The 26,486-nt window shown below is 38.5% G+C and overlaps 1 protein-coding gene across 2 annotated transcripts in view; it reads right to left on the reverse strand.

Moving 5' to 3' along the window:
• The window catches only part of LOC121295995 (cadherin-13-like), a 620,407-nt gene extending 601,873 nt beyond the window's left edge, over positions 1-18,534 (reverse strand). For both annotated transcript variants that reach the window (XM_041221112.1, XM_041221111.1), the window contains exon 1: positions 18,390-18,534. In XM_041221112.1, the coding sequence (XP_041077046.1) occupies positions 18,390-18,434 (45 nt within the window). In that variant the 5' untranslated portion in view covers positions 18,435-18,534. The remainder of the gene's footprint in view (positions 1-18,389) is intronic.
• Between the last annotated feature and the right edge of the window lie 7,952 nt (positions 18,535-26,486).

The raw sequence follows: 26,486 nt of genomic DNA on the forward strand, positions 1-26,486 counted from the left end.
CAAAGACAGAATAACTAAAACAGAGGTCAGAGAACCACTAGCAAACTCAGACTACAACATAGTCTCATTTGAAGTGTTTTTTAAAACCCCAAAAGTAATGACTAAAGCTAAGGTTTACCATTTTAGAAAAACAAAATATGAAGGTATGAAACAGAGACTAACAGAAGTAGATTGTAGTAAAATAGAGAAAACATCCACAGAAAAAGGATGGCTGTTCTTCAAAAATGTAGTTCTAGAGGTGGAAAACAATTACATCCCTAAAGTAGACAAATCTAAATGTAAAACTAAATTGCCAAAATGGTTTAATAGATCAATTAAAAAATATTAAAAAAGGCACTTTACAGAGTGTTAAAAGGGGAACAAAAACGAAGTACACAGAAAGAGTACACAGAACTGCAAAAGCAATTCAACAAATAAGTTAGAATGGCCAAGAGAGAAATAAAAATGAACATTGCTAAGGATGCTAAAACCAATTCCAAAATGTTTTTCCAATATTACAACATTCAAAGATGATTACTTTTCACAAGTTTTTACAAAGGTGGATACGGACAAGATGGCCCACGTGTCATCCAGTTCCTGTCCAGTTTTAAATAACTTTAGCATAACCGAGGCAGGCGTGTTAAAGGGACTAGGAGCTCTTAAAATGAACAAATCCCCTGGCCCAGATGAGATCCTCCCAATAGTATTCAAAGAAGTGAAAGAAGCTATTTACAAACCGCTAACCAAGATCATGCAACAGTCTCTTGACACAGGGGTTGTACCGACCGACTGGAAAATTGCAAACGTAATACCGATCCACAAAAAGGGAAACAAAACTGAACCAGGTAACTACAGACCAGTAAGCCTGACTTCTATTATATGCAAACTTATGGAAACTATAATAAGATCCAAAATGGAAAATTACCTATATGGTAACAGGGTCCTGGGAGACAGTCAACATGGTTTTAGGAAAGGGAGATCGTGTCTAACTAACTTGCTTGATTTTTTTGAGGATGCAACATCGATAATGGATAATTGCAAAGCATATGACATTGTTTATTTAGATTTCCAGAAAGCTTTTGACAAAGTCCCGCACAAAAGATTAATTCTCAAACTGAATGCAGTAGGGATTCAAGGAAACACATATACATGGATTAGGAGTGGTTAACATGTAGAAAACAGAATGTACTAATTAGAGGAGAAACCTCAGAATGGAGTGTGGTAACCAATGGAGTACCACAGGGATCAATATTAGGTCCTCTGCTATTCCTAATCTACATTAATGATTTAGATTCTGGTATAGTAAACAAACTAGTTAAATTTGCAGACGACACAAAAGTAGGAGGAGTGGCAAACACTGCTGCAGCAGCAAAGGTCATTCAAAATGATCTAGACAAGATTCAGAAATGGGCAGACACATGGCAAATGTTTTTGTTGACTCAGAAATGTCCTCATCCAGACAATGTGGGGAAGCTATAAAAAAGGCCAACAGGATGCTCAGATACATTGTAAAAAGTGTTGAATTTAAATCAAGGGAAGTAATGTTAAAACTGTACAATGCATTAGTAAGACCTCATCTTGAATATTGTGTTCAGTTCTGGTCACCTCGCTGTAAAAAAGATATTGCTGCTCTAGAAAGATTGCAAAGAAGAGCGACCAGAATTATTCCAGGTTTAAAAGGTATGTCATATGCAGACAGGCTAAAAGAATTGAATTTGTTCAGTCTTGAACAAAGAAGACTACGCGGCGACCTAATTCAAGCATTCAAAATTCTAAAAGGTATTGACAATGTCGACCCAAGGGACTTTTTCGACCTGAAAAAAGAAACAAGGACCAGGGGTCACAAATGGAGATTAGACAAAGGGGCATTCAGAACAGAAAATAGGAGGCACTTTTTTACACAGAGAATCGTGAGGTTCTGGAATCAACTCCCCAGTACTGTTGTGGAAGCTGACACCCTGGGATCCTTCAAGAAGCTGCTTCATGAGATTCTGGGATCAATAAGCTACTAACCACCAAACAAGCAAGATGGGCCGAATGGCCTCCTCTCGTCTGTAAACTTTCTTATGTTCTCACTTGGACACCTTTTTCTACACTCATTTCACCTAAAAAGATCGGCTTGGATGAGGGCGCATAGACGATACATACTTTATTAGCCATAGGCCACTGTAATTATCATCAGGTCACCTTTCTTCCCCACTACAAAGCCCAACCCAAAGATGAAACAATCCCCCTGGATCACCTACAAACTGGCTATGCTGTACCAATGACGTTTGTCTGAAGAAAAGTTTTTATTGTTTTTAAACTGTTTGAAAACAGAAGGCTAAAGGAAAAAGGAAAATAAAACAGTAATAAAACTACAAATAAAAGGTGCTGCACTTGGCAGCATTAACCCGGTCGCCACTACCCGTACGAACCGGATCATCGACCTACACTAATGGCTCGCTCCCTGTTCTAAACAATATTTCGAGGGTCTGCCCAAGGGTTCCCCGCTGTCACTGTCTTGCTTTTGGGTTGTTTTCTTTCTCCCAGCTGGTTCTCGGTCTTCGACCAGCACTTCTGCACATTCAGTGCATCTAAAAGAGCAGACCTGAGGAAACAATAGAGCGTTATCTTATAGGGCTAACAATCTCCCCAAGACCCACCTCCCAGCCATTCAGAGAGAATAAAAGTCAACACACACCATTTCCCACCTCCCCTGTGTCACTGCCATGACTCATAGGTGGTTATTGGACAACTGCTGCCCTCTTCCTGCAGCACTCTGAACACGCCAGCAGAGTCAGCACAGATCCCCCCTGCTACAATCATGAACTACTTTATATTACGAATTATGCCTATGGCATTAATTTTACCATCCTACTGTGCAAAGCTAGTAGTGACCTATCCAAAAAGACTCATAGCAGTAATTGTTGCAAAAGATGCTTCTACCAAGTACTGACTTAAGGGGCTGAATACTTATGCAACCAGTAAATTTCATTTTGTATATTTTCTTTGCAAGTTTTGCTGACATTTAACCTCCTCCTCAACAACAGTGTTCAGTTTAACCACTACAGCTTTGAATAAAAAAAAAAAGTTGTTTGATAAACTCAGCACACATTATTGGTAGAGGGTGAACACTTCTGCAAACCACTGTGTGTGTGTGTGTGTGTATATATATATATATATATATATATATATATATATATATATATATATATATATATATATATATATATATATATATAGTTCTGCAACTCACACGGTTTGTTGCCCCTTTTAAGCAGGACCCAGGAAGGAAATGGAAGTTTTTATCGCACTGACGCGTTATTTTTTTTAATAAACACAAAAAACAAAAATAAACAAACACAAACCAAACACCTAGCTCTTATTCAGAGCACTAACTGAACATAATACCAGCCCTACCTAACATGGGACAGCTAAGCTGTTTTCCCGTCCTAAAACAAAACAGTTTTTTTGGTTTCACACTACCTTTTTTTTTTCACGATTGCACACACAACCGGGCTTTTCACTCTGCAGCAGCCCTGAACAGGCTGGCTGTGTTTGTTAAATACCCTGCACCTGGCTCTAATTTACAATAATCACCAAGTGCAGGGGATAATTAGTAATAAAACAATTAACAATAAACAATTAAACAGCCCCAAGAAATTAAACAAAAACGTCAGTTTCCACCTGTGTTAGGCAGGGACAAATCTGCCACACTCCCTGCTACTTTACACACCCTCCCCCTTGTCTTTACCAGACACCGACCATTTAACGGCCACCTCCCTCCCCCCTTGAAAGACCACCCACCCTCAAGTCCATAAATGTCAATTTTCACCCTCTTCCATGGGCGGGCTTGAGGGTGGGTTGGTCGGCTTATCCAGGGCGACCACAGCTTAGGCCAGTGACCGGGAGCCAGGACTGGCAGACAGAGGTGTACACCTGTGGACCTGCGCAGCGACTTCTGGGATCTCAGGTGGATTGTGGCATGAGGCAAGGGGAGCGGAGCAATCAGCAGGGGGAACGCCAGTGATGTCTGCCTCTTGCGCAATGATGACTGGGATTCCAGGGGGAGTAGAGCAAGGGACCAGGCAAGCAACTGTACCTGGCTGTGCTGCGACCTGGGAGCCAGGTCAAGCGCAGGGAGATCTGGGCATTCTGACTCGGTGTCGACACTGCTGGGACAAGGGACCTCCCTCGGCAATGCCGGACTGGCTTGCAGGGGTGGAGCCATGTCCTCCACCCTGGGCTCTGGCTGTGGCAGCTCCTTCCCCCTGGGCTCTGGGAGCGGCAGCTCCTCCCCCCTGGGCTCTGGGAGCGGCGGCTCCTTCCCCCTGGGCTCTCCTGCCGGCTTTAGCTCCAGCTCTGCTGGCTCCCACACCGGCAGCCCTAGCTTCAGTCTCCATCTTTTATTTTGCTCCCATTGAGCAGCGGTATTCCTGTTGATTATATCGATCTACTCCTTAAAATCCATTTTCTGGGTCTTTAGGGGCACCCACACACGCTGCCACCATGTGTGATGAATTCTGCAACTCACACGGTTCATTGCCCCTTTTAAGGAGGACCCAGGACACAGAAATGGAAGTTTTTAACACACTGATGCGCTATTTTTTTAATAAACAAAAATAAACAAACACAAACCAAACACCTATCTCTTATTCGTAATACTAAATAAACACAATACCAGCCCTACCTAACACGGGACAGCTAATCTGTTTTCCCGTCCTAAAACAAAACACAGTTTAACACAAAGGTTTCACACTACCTTTTTTTTCACGATTGCACACACTTACAACCGAGCTCTTCACTCTGCAGCAGCCCTGAACAGGCTGGCTGTGTTTTTTAAATACCCTGCACCTGGCTGTAATTTACAATAATCACCAGGTGAAGGGGATAATTAATAATAAAACAATTAACAATAAACAATTAAACAGCACCAAGAAATTAAACAAAACATTTGTTTCCACCTGTTTTAGGCAGGGATGAATCTGCCCCTCTCCCTGCTGCTTTACAATATATATATACACTGCCTTGCAAAAGTATTCAGACCCCTGATCAATTCTCTCATACTACCGAATTACAAATGGTACATTGAAATTTCGTTCTGTTTGATTTTTTTTTTTTTAAACACTTAAACTCAAAATCAATTATTGTAAGGTGACATTGGTTTTATGTTGGGAAATATTTTTAAGAAAAATAAAAAACTGAAATATCTTGTTGGCATAAGTATTCAACCCCTGTGCTGTGGAAGCTCCCAGTTTGCACAGATGAAAGAAATTGCCCTAACGAGGACACAATTATCTTACCATTGGCCTCCACCTGTGAACCATTAAAGTTGCTGTCACATTTTCTGGATAAAAACCTCACTGTTGAAGGATCGTTGGTAAGGCTGTGAATCTGATGGAAAATTAAGAAAAAAGAGCATTCTACAGAAGTTAGAGATAAAGTAATACAAATGCATAGATTAGGGAAAGGGTACAAAATAATATCCAAGTGTTTGGATATCCCAGTGAGCACAGTTGGATCAATAATCAAGAAGTGGAAGCTGCGTCACACCACCCAGGCACTGCCAAGAAAAGGCCATCCCTCAAAACTCAGCACTCAAACAAGAAGGAGACTTGTGAGAGAAGCCACAGAGAGGACAACAATCACTTTGAAGGGTCTGCAGAGTTCATTGGCTGGGAGTGGAGTAATGGTGCATCAGTCAACCATATCAAGAGCTCTGCATAACACTGGCCTGTATGGGAGGGTGGCAAGAAAGAAGCCGTTACTCAAAAAGTCTGGAGTTTGCCAGAAAGCATGAGAGTGACCAAGCTGTAGTGTGGGAAAAGGTTTTGTGGTCAGATGAAGCCAAGATAGAGCTTTTTGGCCAAAACTCAAAGCGCTATGTGTGACGCAAACCTCACTGCCCATGTCTCAAGACACACCATCCCTGCAGTGAAGTATGGTGGTGGCAGCATCATGCTGTGGGGGTGCTTCTCATCAGCAGGGACAGGCCTCTTGTTACAATTGAAGGAAGAATGGATGGAGCAAAATACAGGAAAATACTGCAAGAGAATCTGCTTCAATCTGCTAAAAAACTGAAGCTTGGGAGGAAATTCACCTTTAGCAGGACAATGATCCCAAGCACAAGGCCAAAGCAACACTGGAGTGGCTCAAGAACAAAAAGGTGAATGTCCTACAGTGGCCCAGTTAAAGTCTTAATCTCAATCCTATTGAGAATCTGTGGCACTATTTGAAAATTGCTGTCCACAAGTGTCGTCCAACCAATCTGAACAACCTGGAGCAAATCTGCCAAGAAGAATGGGCCAAAATCACTCTGACACAGTGTGCAAAGCTGGTACATACTTACCCCTAAAGACTTAAAACTGTTATTACAGTGAAAGATGGCTCTACCAAATATTAATGTGTGGGAGTTGAATACTTATGCAAGCAAGATATTTCAGTTTTTGATTTTTCTTAAAAATATTTCCCAACATAAAACCAATGTTACCTTACAAAAATTGATTTTGAGTTTAAGTGTTTTAAAATAAAATATCAAACAGAACGAAATTTAAATGTACCATTTTTAATTCGGTAATATGAGAGAATTGGTCAGGGGTCTGAATACTTTTGCAAGGCACTGTGTGTGTGTAATATATATATATATATATATATATATATGCATTATTATAGGCCCTTATATAGTATATATATGTGTATATATATAGATATAATATATAATATATATTTTTTCCCAATGAACAAAACTGCAGCAATAAAGAAATTGACTTTTCTAACAGAAGGAGCCAAGTAAAGATATGAGAGACTATAGAAAACGTACAACCACACACACACTTGCAGTATTAAACTGGCGCAAATAGTCTTTCTAGTACACTGCTAAACATATTCGCAAATGTACTTTCACTATATGGCAAAAACAGCTATCACACGTGGGAATTAAAAAAAAAAAATCAGGCAAATCTTTTACAAGAAGCCAAACCTTGCCTCTTGGCTGCCCAACTTTTTTTTTGAACAGCAGCTGTTTGGTTGTTATCTACAAGCTTGTTTTGGGTCTGAAGTACAGCTCAAAATGTTTGGTTCCAGTCATCACATCAACAACTTTTCTCCACAGCTGGTACACCAGAGTATAACCATTAGTCTGTCCTCTCTGCAGCCCCAAATAGATGTAGGAAATTATCTGTAAGAAATACCATATCCACTGGGAGAGTTGCATGGTGAAAGGTCAATAGTTATTGCTGATTATGTATTGTGTGCGAGAACAGCATTTTAAACATGATTTTGTAATTTAAAAAATATACAAAATGTTGGAAGTTGATACCAGCTAATGACCTTCTGACCGTACTAAGCTCCCAATTGGATCACTGTAAAATTGTGGCGGTCAGGGGTCCTCACTGCAACGTGTTTTCTGTGGGTATGAGACTTCAAGAGCCCATGGAAATAAGTCATTTTTATTAAAAGATGAAGAAAGCTCCACAACTGTTCATAATATGCTTGTATGCAAGAATGGCTTCTATTTGTCAAGTGGTGTAAAATGACCCTGTAAACTGAAATAAACAAGTGAAGTGCTGCAGATGCCGACAAACTGAAGGAAAGCAAACGAGTCGGTTACATTAATGTGTAAGGCACAGATGGATAACAAAACCTGTGGCGATATCACAATTACTTGTAAATTACTAAAATGTATCTACATATGACGATAAATACAGCTAGCTTATGCGTAATGTGCAATGTGTAGATTGCAGTACAAATAAAAATAAATGTTTTTTGTCAAAAAGTGTTTAAGACAAGATTTCTTCTGATTAAATGGTACTGAAACATTTTTTAAATATGCAAATTTTCACATCTTTTTGTTTTTCAAGCTACCTGTTGCATGTGTCATGTGAAGGGGATGAACAAAAACTACAGAAACAAAAAAACTGATTTTTCTCACAGAAGGAGCCAAGGGAAGGTACAGTAGAGGCTGTAGAAAATGCACAATCAAACACACACACACACACACACACACACACTTGCAGTATTAACCTGGAGCAAGTAGTCTTACTAGAATACTACTAAACATATTCCTAAAATGTACTTTCACTAGACGAAAAAAGCAGAAGTCACACAATTTTTTTATTTTTAATGTAGGAATTTTACAGAACAGGCGACCCCTTTGCCAAAAGTTAAACCTTGCCTGTTGTCTAACTGTCCATCTTTCCACCTAGCAGCAATTGTGAACAGAGACACAGATATTTAAGCCATTATCGTTTATTGTTTCTATTGTAATTATATAGTGCAGTTTCTGCCAAGGCATCCCCAAGGGATTCACAAAAAGTAACACAGTACTAAAAGCAACAACAGAAATTAAAACAAGGCAAAATAAATGTACCCCCGTTCCTCTTTGTCAACCCTACGGCAATATATATATATATATATATATATATATATATATATATATATATATATATATATATATATATATATATATATACACACACACACACACACACACACACACCACACACCACATATAACCATATATGTGATTTATTTAACTGATTTATTTAATCGATCTCTAAACAGTCAGTCTCTCTAGGTAATTTGTGTAGAATCAGTTACAGCACTCCGCACTTTTAGGGTTGCTCTACAAAGTATCTAGCCAAAAAGCATGGTACAGAATTTAAATAAACAGATACCATATGTGTGGTTAGCTTACGCTAACAGTTTTAAGCTTTCTCTACATTTCATTCATGGATTCCAATTCCAGCCACCCTACAAGCTCAATGACACACTCGAGAGGGATGCTGAACCAAACTATTGTAGTAAAAAAAAAAAAAAAAAAAAAAACGTTTTTTTTTTTTTCGAAGTGTGAGAGTGTGCCCTCTAGTGGTAGGCTCGCAAGTGCCTGTGCAAATTTTCCATGAATAAACACACTATTCAACTCTCACTATGACAGATACAGATAATAGGTGATAAGAGTGTTGAAGTGCCCACTTCAGTCCTTAGAGAACATGAAAAAGACCACTCTTGACTTCTTATAAGCAACCATACACCCATGTTAACCCCCAGGTGTACATACCAGTGAGACCTCTGCTGAAAAATCGTGGGATTGATGTTTTTTTTTTGCATTGGTCTGGTTTTAAATTTTTTTTGGGGGGGGGGGGGGGGGGGGGGGGGGGATTTTTTTTCAGTGTACCTGACAGCTATGCGATACGGTAACTGGATCTGAATTCCTGAATATACACAACGCAAACAACATGAATACAGCATGAGTACATTAAAAAAAAAAAACTGTACCTAGCCATGAAAAAAAAATTCTGTCTGCTTTTTTTCTCCTTTTGTGGAGACAAACTAAAATAAATAAAACAAAGAAATAGTCTAGGTATACCACACACTAAAAAACAAATTACATTTAACAGTGGTCTGGTTTAACAAGTAAATCATTAAAAAATAATACATCTACACATTTCTTTGTAAATACTGAGAATTCATTTAATATACTTTTTTTAATAGATTTGCAGTTTTAATAAAATCTTCAGTTAATATGTGAATCTGATTATTAGTATTGGTCAACATTATTAATCCAGAGAAGCGTCATTTTACAGAAATAGGAAACCAGTGTGTGGTGCTCCCCATCACTGAATAAAATTAAGGTAAAAAAAAGAGATAGACATACTATCAATTTCCAATTCTCTGCTATTTCTTACCATATGGCGTCTTTATTTTATTGTCTTTATGACCACAGACACTGGCATCATAAAGAACATTATATTTTTCAACTAATCAACTAATTACATTCTCGTTGATGTCCATTTCTCTTTTATATCTGTGGTAATTTCTGCGTGAATGAGACAGTGACAGTCTGACAGCCTCTCCATCGACTCTCGAAGTAATTACGTGTTGTGTGTACAGAAACAAAGAAGGCTTGCACAGACAAACCATCAGTTTGAGACAGCAGGCAATTCTATCTTTGGAGTAGAGAGTTTGCGTAGCAGCTACAGGAATATATCATGGTGACACCCCACCCAGCCCCACGCACTCCACACGAACTGAATGAAATGAACAGTGAAAAAGACCCCATCCAAAACAAACTTAAAAAAATACACCTACATGAGAAGTGTATATATTCTTTGGAAATAAGAGCAGCTGGTACTGAACTTGCACATTCCGCTCTTTTTTGCTATTGCAGAATACGCTTCAGGAAGGCAAACTAAATCAATAGTTTTTGACGGTACGGGGGCCTGTGTTTAACTCCACTGACCTTGAAGCCTGTCAGAGGGGGTGAGAGGGAGTTTACTTGACCAGACTTATTCTTTACCTGCCTCTGGCTTTCTTGTTGGTCACAGGGGCACGGAGTATTGGGAAAATATTTTTCTTGCTAAGTTGCTGAATATCAGAAACAGATATTCTCCTGTAACTGTGTATTCCCATTAAAACAAGGGCAGCAACTTCTTTTCCTGTTTCACTACTGGAATTTGAATCAGAAGAGCAGGGGAAGTCACTATGCTGTACATAGTAACTCTGATGATACAGCAAAGTCACAAACATATCTCTTTTTTTCTTTGACACATAGTGTCACAATATATAAACCCCTCGCTAAAGCACATTTTGTATTATGAACATTTAGCTCAGAAGACTATAACAAACTACAGTATATTATTTCAATGGCCAAGGGCTTGATGTTAAATAAACTGGTCCTCCCTTCCAGCTGCAACAGCAACTCCTTCGTACACCTAACCACACACCTATAAGCATGAATGTTTCATGCTGTGAAGAGAGATATGATCGGTTCAAACTCCTAGCTCCTGGTCATTTCAGTGATGTACTGTACCAAAAAAGAGTTCCGAAACCCAGGCCTGGGTGCCGGGCTGGTGCCAGTTTCAAGCCCTGAGAGTGCATGCAGATCCTTCCTACGATACTGAATGTCTGAGATTTGACAGGATCAGCCTGTCTGGCTTTTTCCTAACAGTTTATGTCCGAGTGCAAGACCAATATCATTTGTCACTTAAACATTTTAACTTGTCAATGTCATGTTCATCGTATTGCAAAGGGCTTCAAGAAAGAAATCGAAAGTATATATTGGGATTGGAAACGCTTTCCACATCAGCAATGTTATCCCATTTATATCACAAAATGCATTCAGATGAAATTTATAACATGACATTGTCCCATTAGTAAAGCTGCACCAAAGCTCAGTTTCGCACACTATTACACAAACACACACACACCACAATGCAAATTCTCTTTGCCTGCAAGTATCAATTTAAGCTGCTGGCATGACACCGCCATCTACAAGGCCGTTACCGGAACTGCGCCTGTCAACTTCAAATCAAACCCTTTCACTGAATCCATATTCAAGGCTTTGACACCATCTAATGCAAGTTACTATCAGATGATTACAAAGGTCCCCTATAATGAAAAATGGCATCCAGAAATGGAAATAGTGCAAGCTGTCAAAACTGAACCCCAGCATGCCAAAACATACTGGAAATAATAATGCATTCTACAGGAGTGCCTGCTTCTAAATTGGTAAAAACACCATGGAAATAGATTCTCTGCACTGCTGGAAATAGCACAGAGTGGGGTCCTAACTCAGATTTTTTATGTGGAAGCACCTTTGGAACAGGCTTAGGCTTAAGCTTAAGAGAGAGCATAGTATAGAGTTACTATGAAGATGAGAAAGTCAGAAATCTAGCACAGCTATAGCCAGTTTATTGCCAACTACCCTCCCAACCAACTACATGTAACATTCCAATGAATATATATATATATATATATATATATATATATATATATATATATATATATATATATATATATATATATATATATATATATATATAGAACATTTGAACATTTTGCATGAACGCAATAATTATATTTGCTAAAATGGATTTTTTTAAATAAAATTGATTCTCAAATGTGAACTGCAATTTTAAAGCGAATGAAAGTATCTGTGTCCTGTTTGAATACACAGTTTTACATGGTTTTGTCTTTGATGCACATCTTTCGCAATAATGTTATTCAATCCCATAGTGATGTCACCTAATACTGCCAGTCCTCCAAGCAATACAAAAAGTAAACTACAACATTGGTCTGCCTTTCGGTTCCTAATTTGAGAAACAAAATCCAAAATGATCTAGGAGCGGAGTAAAGATAAGTTTGAACTGTGATGAAGCCTAATTAACTGCAAATGGATACCTAAGTAACTATAGTTGATATCCCCAGCAATGCAAGTCTCCATTGTGAAGTTTCTTTCTGTTCCAGATACAGTACCTTCAAATTAAACCCTTCAATCATTGCCTTCAATTCACCAAATCTTGTTTAAGATATGACTGATGAGGCACAAAGCAATTCACAATGAAGATGCAAGGAGCCTCTAATCTGCATAAACCATTAGAGCTTTAGGCCCTAAAGTATCCCACCCACAACCCAAAGTCTATATTCAGAGTCATCGAGCACTATTGATATCCACTGCCAAGAAGTAAGACACAGCTAAAGGGAGACACCTCTTTCCCTTGCTCCCGATATCTTCGGAATGGCAATGCCTTACAATTTCACACACTTAAGAAGTTCTTGGTTAAAGGTATAGGTGCTTGTGGAGATTGCAATCTTGAGTCATCAGTGAAAAACCCCGTTTTATCAACTTGAAGATCACAATGAAACACTATAATGTAGGCATTCACGAAAGGGAAGCCAGTTGCAACAGTACATGACTCAATTAATCCATACAGAAGAAAGTCTGTTGTATTCTATCACTCTTGGATTACCATGCTCCAGCACTGACCGTAATTAGCTTTCCTTTCTGTTGAAAATAAAATAAACACACACCATTGTTTACGATCTTTTAGCACAGAAATGAGATGTTTGTGAAAACAAAAACATATCTTACCCTTTTAGCCAATAATATGCATTTTCTCTGGGAGATTTTGTAACAATTAACCTCTGTCGTCTCTGCAGGTATCCCAATTGTCTACTGAAACCTGAAATGTTCTTGATTTTAAACCGTTTCTTTCTGTTTTATACATTATAATTGTTTTTTGTATTTAATCTGTAGTGTCCCCACATGGCATTTTTTTTTTTTATATTAACAGACAAAGGTTATTATTAAGACCATTTAAATAGTAAGTAATGATAATATTTCCCCTGGCTCTTAAGGAAAACTTATGGATTAGTCCTTTTTTAAATGGAGTTCTCCATTGGACCCCAACACTGTCCATTCCAGATGCTTCTGCTTTAGATGTCAATGATGAAGACACCAGCAGTCATTGTGAACGGCATGACAAAAAGCCAGCCAAGCCCTACCAACACCATCCCTTCCTGCAAGCAGCTTTAATCAAGCTACTGATCGTGAAATGGTTTATCCTAAATGACCAGATCCTTTTGTAGAACAACACCTCAAAACATCTCTTCTTCACTCAAATCTGTATCACTATGTCTACAAGGACTTAAAAACATGACTTTTAAAGGTTTTCAACACTGTAAATTCTATTTTTAAATGGATTCCCAGTTTTGACCATATGGTAAGCAAACAAGAAAACAGATTAATGAAAGTCTGTTCCACAGCCTTGTAGTCTAAGCATGATATTTATTCATCATTCAGTCACAGATGTTTAACCACAGTATTTATGGTTGTATTCTTCATTAGATGTAACCTTTTTGCCATTTACTTTCATTCCAAAAACCTAGAGGGAGTGGTTAACATGTAGAAAACAGAAAGTACTTATTAGAGGAAAAACCTCATAATGGAGTGTGGTAACCAGTGGTGTACCACAGGGATCAGTATTAGGTCAACTGCTATTCCTAATCTACATTAATGATTTAGATTCTGGTATAGTAAGCAAACTTGTTAAATTTGCATACGACACAAAAGTAGGAGGAGTGGCAAACACTGTTGCAGCAGCAAAGGTCATTCAAAATGATCTAGACAAGATTCAGAACTGGGCAGACACATGGCAAATGACATTTAATAGAGAAAAGTGTAAGGTACTGCACGCAGGAAATAAGAATGTACATTATAAATATCATATGGGAGATACTGAAATTGGAGAAGGAATCTATGGAAAAGACTTAGGAGTTTTTGTTGACTCAGAAATGTCTTCATCTAGACAATGTGGGGAAGCTATAAAAAAGGCCAACAAGATGCTCAGATACATTGTGAAAAGTGTTGAATTTAAATCAAGGGAAGTAATGTTAAAACTGTACAATGCACTAGTAAGACCTCATCTTGAATATTGTGTACCGTTCTGGTCACCTCGCTATAAAAAAGATATTGCTGCTCTAGAAAGAGTGCAAAGAAGAGCGACCAGAATTATTCCGGGCTTAAAAGGCATGTCATATGCAGACAGGCTAAAAGAATTGAATCTGTTCAGTCTTGAACAAAGAAGACTACGTGACGATCTAATTCAAGCATTCAAAATTCTAAAAGGTATTGACAGTGTCGACCCAAGGGACTTTTTCAGCCAGAAAAAATAAACAAGGACCAGGGGTCACAAATGGAGATAAGACAAAGGGGCATTCAGAACAGAAAATAGGAGGCACTTTTTTACATAGAGAATTGTGAGGGTCTGGAATCAACTCCCCAGTAATGTTGTTGAAGCTGACACTCTGGGATCCTCCAAGAAGCTGCTTGATGAGATTCTGGGATCAATAAGCTACTAACAACCAAACGAGCAAGATGGGCCGAATGGCCTCCTCTCGTTTGTAAACTTTCTTATGTTCTTATGTTCTTAGATAAAATGGTACTCAAATAAGTTAACCGACAGTCTAGCAACAGCAGCCTGGCGATGAGCCGAATGACTGATTCAGTTGAAAAACAAACAGCCAGAAGCAAAGAATTCTGAAAGGAATCTAAAATGACTTAATGTGTTGTAGTGTTGTTGACACTAGAATTCACAATAAACTTTATAAAGGCTTAAATAACAACCTTTATAACCACAAAATAACCCTTTATAAATATTTTGTAAACATGCATTTTATTTACTGGGAATCTACTGTTTCTTCTATATCACCTCTGAACCTGCTAGCTAAGAACAGCTTCTTGGCTTAATCTTTTACAGACGACCAATGTACCTTAGCGGTAGCTTTGTTAGCCAGTGCCATCTAGCGAAAAGATACAACTGGCTCTTACTTTTATAAAAGGCACTGGCTGATCTGGCAATACACAGCTGTGTAATAGATGGCACTATCCCTTACTTCTAGAACAACACTCTGGCTGATCTATCATTGGTTACATAGTATCTGAGTAATTGCAATAAGGAACATTCTGAACGATTGCAAACATCATAAAAAAGAAAAGGTATTGATAAATCTCTCCATTGTGTTTTTTTCAGCTTCAGAAAACATGGCGGTGTTACACCTTTTATTGGAGGGAGTAAATAAAGAAAGAAAATATATGGGTTTAGAGCTACAGAGCTAGGCTATCTATAAAGTTTCCAGCTATACACTTTGTTGCAGGTTTCCTAGGTTAATACGACTAAGCACATTTCCAACAGGGGTTTCTAGTTTAAAATTGATCAGTTGTGTGGAGCAAGGTCATACATTGCGTAAATGAAAGTTGTATTGTGATATCATTTTATAAAATAACCTTTCCAGTTCTGACAGGATCAGACCACCAGACACCCATCTGCATTGATTGTTTGAATTCTTTATGTCTTTCTACTGTTCCATAAGAAGCGCACAATTAACTTTTACTCAGAGTTGAAAACTTTAGAAAACAGCAGAGAATGAGCAGCCCCAGGATTCCTGGTAGGTACAGTACTGATATTATACCCAACTGTTAACACGCAGGAACTCCAATATACACACTGTATATGGCATTGCTTAAAATAACTTTTTTCACACTGCCTGAAAATGTGAATGACTATCATGTAGTTCAAATACATGGTAATTGTGCATTAAGGTGGTGCCGACAGGGTACAAGCCAGGCACTTAAAAGGCAAACATTCAGTAAAAAGCTTCAAATTTTATTTGAATTCCTTTTTTGTTTTTTGATTTTACTATTTAATGGTGTTAGCAATCATTCTGAGGGAATTCATTCTGAGCTAGTCTGGGAAATCCTAAGTGCTGGGACTAACAGTTTCTTCATTCCATTCAAAATGTCACAATGTAAACTTTTTAGCCCCATCTAGGCTCTCTGTATATACATCTAGAGTATGTGTGTCTAGCAAAAGTCACACTGTCACATGATTTGAATGAAGTGAGGAAGGTTGTTCAGTCCTGGCATTTAGAATTCTCCAGACGAGCTCAAAGCAGTTAAATGAGGATTTAGAGAAAAGGGATAACTCAACAGCAACAGAACCCAGCATTCAAAACCATTTGATAAAAGGACCTTGTTCCAACTAGGTTCTTAACGACTGAATTGAACACATACTGTAGTTTCAATTAAAAACCTGGCTGAATCAATGCAATAATCATGTACATGGTTTGAATATGGTCTTTGACTGGAATGTAATGAAAGAAACACCGTCAGCCTTCTGATTGGCTGGGACTCCTTCTGGTTATTACATTGTTGCAGGGTTGGGTATTATAAAAGAGCACTCTGCATGCTAGCAGTGGTTGAGTGTGGAGTGTTTTAGAGAGTACTTGCTGAATTGCAGTTTGCGGTACAAAGAGAGAAAGACATTGGGAAAAAAGAGAGAGAGGGATTGGAAAAAAAAAAAACATGTACAAAAATCAATTTAACAGGAAAAATGCATATAGCATATTTAACATATGTAGGGCTAAAGGACTGTTCACCATGCTATCAAAAGAAGTAAGTGTTCTGCTTTCAAAGCATAATTTCCAGCTTCCTGTGGATTTGATTTATTCTCAGTAGGACATGTAATTCTAAAATCATCAGCTCATACTCAATCATGTTCATAATACGGTATCACTATATCCGATGACACAAATTACATTCTACAATACCCGCTCGGTTGCATAGATACCTCTGATTGACAGATTAATGCGAGTGTAATGCTTTGGCTTGATTTATTTCTCTTAATTTACTGTGCATGTCGTTAAAAACAAAACAAACAAAAACAAAAACAAAAAAAACGTTTGCGCAGAATTGTCTAGCGCTAAAGTATGTATTGCCTTGCAGCTGTTCGCAAAAACGAATGTATTCCATAATATGCATATTGATTTTAACGTTACAGTATTGTATTTTTTTTTCAAACACCTAACACATCCACGTCTCCCGTTACAATGTAAAATGGTTAATATGAGTTTTTTTTTGTTTTGTTTTGTTTTTAAGTTACTGTTTTCTAAAAGCTTTTTTTTTTTTTTTTTTTTTTTTTTTTTTTCACTTTGACCAATACACCCACTGAATGTGTCTTGTCACAGACTCTACGAAATATTTTAATGTCAGCTACAGGCGGCCAGCACACTGGACCAACAATTTTGGCGAATGCGCTTGCATTTTTCACTTGCTCACACAATTTCCGTAACAGCGATGTCTTCAAAGTAGGAGAAGTGAAATCAACCGAGAAGTATCCTTAATATGGAACCCGTGTTTTGGTATTACTTTAATATATCAACGTCTGTTTTTAATGAAGGCAATTCATAACCTTAAAACGCAACACCTGTTGTATCCATCATCCCAGCCTCGGTTTAAAGCTGAGTGTGTTTTAGAAGTATCATAAGTATCAGTAAACGATTGCCTTGTTGCATTTAGAATATAATGTAACTGTAGAACATCAGTTCAAAGAAGGCAAGAAGCAGCCTATCTCAACCAGCCCAAACTAGAAGTCAAATAGTTAAGCTGTGATTGACAGCAGCAGGTGTTCGTCGTGCACGTTTGCAAAGGGCTCTGTTTCACATTTAAACGTAGTTAGAGATAGACTTACCAAAATGAGAGTTTACGGTTTATTTTTCTAACTGTGTAAAGCATGAATTTAAAAAAAAAAAAATGTTTACCATATGAATCCCCACACATTTCGACTACAACAATAACCAGCCGTCCAGGCTAAACTTGAGAAATGAACATAATGTCATTTTAAACATCAGTATATAATGAATTGCATGAACGGCCCCCTATACCTTATTGTTTACCTATTTATAGGTACATAGGCTACAATATTTGCAGGAACTTAAAATTAATCAATCAATCAATTAATTAATTAATTAATTAATTTAAAAAACACCCCTGATAATATTCAATACCTTTACAAATATAGAACATATACAGCATAATTTATACATGTCATATACGACTAGTTTGGAAATGGTCCGTGAACTCTTAAATTCGTGTACACTTAAACACAGGAGTAATTCTATATTTCTCTGTCCCTTTTTAAAACAGATATTTCACATGCAAGTCTCATGTAGCTAGAAAACGAATCAGTACAGTGTGCGCTACTGCAATACTTTAGCATACGCCTGTGTGTATCCAAATTAAATTCATAAAATCATATACATGGGGCTCAATTACTACGGCGAGCAGAAATAATTATTTTTTTTTTCCTTACCTGAGAGACGAGGCAGGCTAGGAGAATCTGAATTTTGTGTTCCATACTTAGTTTTCTCGGTTTTATTTTATGAAAATGTGCAGGAGAATTGATCAGCTCTGTTCATATTTCCAGAGTCGAACTACTGTGAGAGTGAAGCCCCTGTCTTAGCTGCCAACTCCAAATAGAACTGCAGCCTCATCACTAAAGCGTTGGATGAAGGCGAGGAGTCCACAGCCAATAGATTTACAGGGGGATTTCTTTAAATCAAGGTTGAAATAAACAGGGCCAACACATATAAAAAAAAAAATAAAAAAAAAAAGAACAGATATGACACTTTCAATAGTTATCTTAAAGTCTAATTAAACTTTACATGTCCATATATATATATATATATATCTATATATATAGTATATTATATAAGATCCTAGATATATTATATCTATATATATATATATAATCCTGATATATATTAGGACTCGTTCCATAAACGACAGTATTATTATTATTATTATTATTATTATTATTATTATTATTATTATTATTATTATTGTTAAAAATAGTAACAAAGATGGACATGCATTTAAAAAAAGAATATTTGTTCTAACTACACCTTGAGCAGGGTGGAACAGCCAGTGTGTCCATCAGTGATTCAGTATTGTTGACAGAAATTCATAACAATGGCATTGTGTGCATGTTTTCTATGGTCACTCTTACTAATTTGTGTCCATGCACACACTTGTAGTGTATAGTACCAACTTATATTATTTGTTTTGCTTTAGTGTCATTCCAGTGATCTGAGGTGGTGTTTCCACCATGTTGATGATACATGTGATAGATAAAAAACGTGTATAAAGGCCCTTTCACACCAGACACAACGTGATTTTTACTGGGGCGAAATGACAAATTCGCTTCGAAAACCCAGCACACCAGAAGCAATCATAGAAACAACATGACAGCTGGAAATTTGCCAGATCTTTCAGAAAGTATGATTACTAACATATGCATTAGAAAATGTCTTATTATTATTATAGATCAGGGAAATTAGGTACTGCAAGTATGATCTTTACCTCCATTTTCAGTGAAAGTGTGTGACGGGGTGTCCACCCCTTCTGTGTGTGTGCATTTTATTATTTATGTAGGTATTCATTGTTATTATTATTATTATTATTATTATTATTATTATTATTATTATTATTATTATTAGTCGTAGTGGTAGTCGTAGTTTTTGTAGTCGTAGTAGTAGTATATAAATATGTTGTGTTTATGTACAGACAGATGAAAGCTGTCTGACATGGTTATTTATTATTTAAGATGGTGGCAAAAAGCAGTGTGTTTGTGTTTTGTTTATTTATTTAAAAACCTCGTGCAGAAGGTGACCATCTCTCGAGTTAATTCATTAATTGTTATTAATTGGGAGATGGTCACCTGTATAAAATGGCACTCTGGCCAAAGTGAAACGAACACTAACAATTCTAAACAAGTATATTTTAGATATAGCAATTGTTTCTCTATTAATTTAGACTCATGTCTTGCCTCTAACACTCTCACTTGGAGTGCAGAAAGCTGCAGGTTTTTATACAGATGACCATCTCTGGTCACTGGTCACCTATACTAAACAATAAACAAAACACAAATGCACGGCTTTAAATAATAAATGATCATGTTGGACGGCCTGTGTCCATCTGCACATAAACGCAATATATTGATATAATAATAATAATAATAATAATAATAATAATAATAATAATAATAATAATAATAATAATAATAAATGAATACCTACATAAAAAATAAAATACAAACAAAGGGTGGGCACACCGTTACAAAGTGAAACAATGTTTGATTTCAAACCACATGACTGTTTTTTGACTGCTTAGTTGTATATTTGTCACTAGACGAATTCTCGTTGGAATTTGTGTCGTGGCGATTATTGATTTTCTCATGTCGCTTTGTAGTTGTGGCAGAGCAGAGCTCTGCCCTTTATAGATTGGCAGGGATGGGGTTAAATTCCCCTACCTGCCTGGCTTTATTGTGTTCAGGTGGCTGGGGTTGATTTGAGTAATTAACAATCAATTAGCACCCTGCCACCTGACATAAAAGGAGGCCTCAGCTTCCCATTAGGGAGAGGAGGGAGTTGAGGAAGCAAGCTAATAGTTGTGCTTGCTGGTTTTTGTTTTTATATTTTCTGAACCAGTGAAGGCATCGCCCAGCCTGGGAGCCTTTTCTGTAAGTTTTACTTTGTGTTTTTGTGCTTAAATACCTTTGTTGGCCTCTATCCACTCGCCAGCCTGTCACACTTGGTGTCAATAGTGGGATTATAGCACCTACAGGAGGCTCAGAGCAGTACTGCAGGGGATTCTTTTTGGAACTTTCGGGACAGTTTTTTTAATAAATAAATAAAAAATGGGAAAGAAAAGCAGGCAGCGGTAAAGGCAGATGGAGATGCAGCAGTTGAAGAAATGTAAGCTGCTGCAACAGTCACCTCTGGAGGACCCAGCCAGCCGCTTCCCTTGGTGTTCCTGGTGCAGGAAGGAGGAACTCCACTGGAGGTCCTGCCCAGAAGTTATCAACATGCTGTGGTGCCAAGATGGGGGGAGGTGGGAAGAGTGGGAGGAACAACATCACCCAGTGTCCTTCCCAGAAGTTGCCCTCATAGTCCTTAATTACCTGGCGGTAGACATGGGAGAGGTCCCAGTCATTCAAACAGAGAGGGAGGAGCCGCCGCTCCCAGAGCCCAGAGGGGAGGAGCCGCCGCTCCCAGAGCCCAGAGGGAAGGAGCCATGGACCAGGGAGCCAGAAAGGGAGAAGGCTGACACTCCACAGCAGCCTCTACATGTGCTGCTGAGAGGAGCCCAGCGGAGGCACACCCAATCGTTACAGCTGGTACCAGCCCTGCCTTGGAGACTAGTAGAATGGCCACAGCCCCCACCGCCAGTGGTGGAGGGGCTGCAGCCGTTGCCGCTAGAGGAGCTGGAAATTCCACTACCGGAGTGGCCACAGTCCTCATCTGCTGTTCCTGAGGGTCCGATGGTCCTACCTGCTGCTACAGATGGAGTTGGGCCACCTTTCCCGCCTCTGCCACCAGAGGAAGCCGGGCCGCCGTTCTGACACCGCCAGAGGGTCCGACGCTTCTAGGGGGACCCACACCATCCAGGGGTGTTGCCTTCCTGCCAGCGTTTCATCTGCTGGAGGGTCCATGTCCCCTGACAGTGTTGCCTTACTTCCTTGGAGAACCGGGGCACCCTAAACCAAAGGCGGCTTGGGGGCTCCAACATCAACTCAGCCCACCACCGCCCACCAAAACTGTCTAATTGCTAAGCTTATTTCAAAGGCTTTCCAACAACAAATAATGAATCGATAAGTCAAGGATGTAAGGGCTTGAGCTGGTATGACCCTATAACTTGATTATGATATAATAATGGCTTCTATTAATACTACAGTAGTTCAATTGTGCATTGCAAGATCTGCTGGAGGAGCTCTGGGACAAGATGTGGCACTCCAGGTTTGTACCTGTAGCTGGATCAAGATGACAACAGTGAGGGGTCTGAAGAATCATCAAGGGAGAAAGAGATGATTGAGGGAGAAAGGATGGGAGTATTGCATTTATCAGTATTTCTTATGAAGCCGGTCAAGTCACCCAAGTAAAATCCAGTGACAGGATACACACCACAGTCTGCTGGATATCTGTACCCCATTATAGACAAGAGTAATTCCAATGGGAGTACAGCTAGTGATCAAACCAACAATCCTGGTGAGCTTAGTCAGATGAATCAGCCTTGGAGAGAAAGCAAATTTAATTATTATTTAGTCATTTATTAGATATTATTATTTAGACATTTATAACTCTGCTGCTGTAAAGTCATGTACAACAGGCCCTCGGTTTTACATCCCATCTGAAGAATGGACCATAAGGAGGTAAAGTGACTTGCTCAGGATCAATCAGAGTGAGTCAGTGGCTGAACTGGGGTTGAACTGGGAACCTCATGGTATCAAGCCATTTTCTTTAACCACTGGACCACCTTCCTTCTTAAACCAAGGGTTACCAAGAACCCCTGAGAAAATGACTTAGCACTGAGCTGACATGGACCTCTGCTTCTGCTTCAAGTTAAGTGCAACAGTACAAAGGAAGAAGGATAGGTTTGGGATACCATCTCTGCATATGGGTGTGAGATATTTGAAGTTGAAGAAAGCAACAAATAATAATTCCAGGAAAATCTAGATGGCAGCTCGAGATCGAACACCTGGGGCTTATTGAGCGAAAGTGGTTTAAAAAAGCCAGGTTTAGCTTAAATTATCGGGTTTGAGTTAGCAGGATATATCTTAGCAGGCTAACTCTGTTGCAAGAATGTAGGCTAAGTTTAAATTAATAAATCTACATAATTCAAGCCAGGTTAATGTTTCTATCTATGCGCGTGGAACCAACTATTTCAGTGTGTTGTCATGGTAACCTTTATTAACGATCATCTGAAAAATGGAGAAAAACGAAAGGGCGACTTTTTTTTTTACTGCTTCTGATCAGCAAATTTTAGTTTCAATGCATGATAATGTTAAATAATTTTTTTAACAAAAAAAACACCACTACTGCTCTTAACTCATAAGTATACAGTCGTGTCCCGAGTACACAAGCACAAATCCCCTGACTTTATTATTTATATTATTTATATTTATATCCTGCAGTATTTTGATTAATAGAAAATTATGTATGGTCATAATTTATAGACATAATATCCTAAAGAATATATAGACAGTACTATTTTTATTTCAATCCACCGCACCAATCATGTTGGGAAACCCTATATAAGTACAAAATGTATTAATAATAATAATATTAATAGTAATAATAATATAAATAAACATCACAGTCCCCAACACAGCTATCTCATTTTATAAGGATGAAAGTCGAGTCCAATATTGAAGTAAATAACAGCTACTCTCATATAATACAAATCTGCTGGTAGTTGACTTAATTTTGATATTGAAGGGTGGCTCATGGTAAATAACCCTACTGTACATCAAGGCCATTAAAAATAAAATGGAAACTACAAACTAAAACATGCTTAGTTTACCATGACAATGTAGTAGCCATGATTATACACATAATTCCCCCAGGGCATCCTGAAAAGCAAATAGTTAATATATCTAAGGGACTTTTTCAATCTGAAAAAAGTAACAAGGACCAGGGGTCACAAATGGAGATTAGACAAAGGGGCATTCAGAACAGAAAATAGGAAGCACTTTTTTACACAGAGAATTGTGTGTCTCTAAAACCAACTCCCCAGTAATGTTGTTGAAGCTGACACCCTGGGATCCTTAAAAAAAACTGCTTGATGAGATTCTGGGATCAATAAGCTACTAACAACCAAACAAGCAAGATGAGCCGAATGACCTTCTCTCTTTTGTAAACTTTCTTACGTTCTTATCTTTTTAGGATGATTTTTCCAGACAAATACATTTTGGTTTTGATGGTTGTAGCTAACAAAGTACTTTCATAAATCTTCTGTACAGAGAGAGGAGTGAATCTGTGATAGCTGGATGAACTGACCTCTATGGAGTTGATCCATCTTGGAGGACCTCAGGAGAAGAACAAACTTAACACCGGCAAGCTGGGATATGTCTGAGCGCCGCAAGCCAAGAGCTAGAAAGATGATTGGAGAAGGAACAGAAAGAATATAGGCACAGTACCTCCATGGTGAGGTCATCAGACGTCTGAGGAGACTGATAGCCTTCAAGGCGCCGCAAGAGGTCTTTCCATGCCGTGGAGAGTCAGGCGGATAGCCAGGATAGACAGGAGCTGTGGTGCGGGGATGGACATAAGAGAGAGTAGGATTCAGACAAATGTCAGGGCCTTGATGGGGGGGATGCAGAAAAACTACATTGGCAGTTGCTTTTCCTACTGATCTGTATTGAAGATGAGCTGCTGGAACCTCATTCGTTGATTGTTCCAGTGTTGCAACAAGGCGTACCACATGTCTAGAGAGATGAGATGATGACCTTCCTGTGTGTTAGTTAATACAGGATCGACCAACGGTTTGCTACTACATTTCTGCTTGGAATGGAAAAGGTGAACTCAAATTCAGAGATTTGGGTTTCACAACTCCTGTCATACTCCTTAACTCATAATCAAGACAGATTTCTAGTCTCGTACCATGTCTCTCACCATGTATTAATGCTTGTAGTATTTGAAAGGATGAGTAGACATATTAGATGGGATTAGTGTTAGCCTTGTCTGCGGAAATGGCTGCCATGATCTGAGTATTGGAGGAAAGGTGGAGCGTTGGAGCTCTGGAGGAGGAATACTTGCTTCTGAAAGATATTTTAAAGTGAGAACCCAGGTTTTTATACATGAATGGGACAGAGGGAGATTACAAAGGGGGCCAACCAAAGCTATTAAAAGAGGGTGAGTCTGTGACTTTAGGGTGGTGCAGAGCTTTTGTGGATCTATGACTGCGAGGCAGAGTGGGTGTCTTGTGTTTCTTTTATTACCTGCTTTTGGATCAACAGGGAGAGGACATGACGTCGGATGGCAGATGCTCATTGGGAGCCGGAAAGAGATGCTGTAACCTGGTTGTACTCTGGAATGTTGATGGAATGCTGGGCTAGATTAAGCAATGCAGCAGCTGAAACAGAAGATGTAATGAAAAAGGGGCAGAGATTGGCACGAGAGGTTGAAGGAGGAACTACAATAGAAAAATAGCTTGGAAAATATCTTTAGTTCAGTAGCAGTGAAAACTATAGCAAATAAAGCAATGTTCCAATCCAAACAAAAGTAATGCAGTAAGTCACCTTTTGTCCTAAATGCGAGCGAATGCATTTAAATACGAATCGCCATTTAAAATGTGTATGTGCGTGTGTTTAAACCAACCAGTGGATTTGTTTATGTACAGTTTCAACAAGTATTGTGTGTGTTTAAAATACCAGAAAGTGGATTTATTATACAAAGTTTTTAAGAGTATTGTGTACAGTAGAAACGCCACATGGAAACACATTGCCATAGGTGATATTACTAGAAGGAGAATAAAATGGTGTGGGGGACTGTCTTTGTGTTGTGCCCTTTAAATCACCCCGGTAAACATTCTCACAACTGCTGATAGTAGTAACAGGTTGCAAAAATTTGTTTTACTTGCGTGTACAAGCTATACTGAAGAATTATACTTTGCAACTCTCCAGCAATGTAGTACAGGCTGAGAGAGCCAACACTCTGGTTTTAGTGGAGAAAGACAAAGAAACATGACACTGAAACCAGTAATTAGTGAAAGACTTTTATTTTAACAAGAGTTTAAAATCACTGCAAGTACAAAGTTGCCGCTGGTTCCACATAGTCCCAGGAGAGGCAGTAGGGAGCCAGTGGTCTTGTACTACTGCTGAGATCCAGGAGTGGCAGCACTGGAGCGGTGCTGCTTGTTTCAATCCTTGGATTTACAAATACTTACATGGGAGTGCTGGCTCAGCAATGCCCTCTGCTGGTCATCATTGGAAACATTTAAAAGAAAAATAAGAATCAGGACAACAGCCAAACACAGAGCTCATTAAAATTCCAGGACAGTGTTTTAAATACTCACCTTGCAGTTCCACGACAGGAGGTTTAAGTGGACGGTGGGTAGAGCTCTGCACTGTTAGGAACATTATAAAACAAGGAAAGTTTTTGTGTTATCATTTTTTATTATTAGTTGATGAACTTTAAGTTGGGTTTAACCCTTAAACTCCGGTACATGTTTTTGTTGTCCATTATTTCTTTTTCCCCCCTGGAAACAAACAAAAATAAAAACTACTGTTGTTTGTATTCCGATCGCCATACCCAAGCCTTGAAGACATAAAAAAGTCACAAAAATTACACAATGTCTAGTTTAACGTGTGTTATATTTTGTAAGGAAACAAACAAAAAAAGTAGCATTTGTATAAAAATGTGATTTTTTTTTTTTTTTTTTCGCAGCGTGGCCCTCAAGCTATACAGCAGTTCAGTTATGCCAGTTATGCTGCAACATCAACAATAAGCATTCAGTGGACTGTACTGCTTGAGGCGTAAGAGATCAAACTGTGTAACAATTTTTTTTTTTTTTTGGTTCCTGGGTAGTAAGTGTTATTTCCTAATTGCTTATGCCTCAAAAGTATAGAAAA

This window comes from Polyodon spathula, chromosome 21 (genome assembly GCF_017654505.1).
Source record: "Polyodon spathula isolate WHYD16114869_AA chromosome 21, ASM1765450v1, whole genome shotgun sequence".
In the NCBI taxonomy this organism is placed as follows: domain Eukaryota; kingdom Metazoa; phylum Chordata; class Actinopteri; order Acipenseriformes; family Polyodontidae; genus Polyodon; species Polyodon spathula.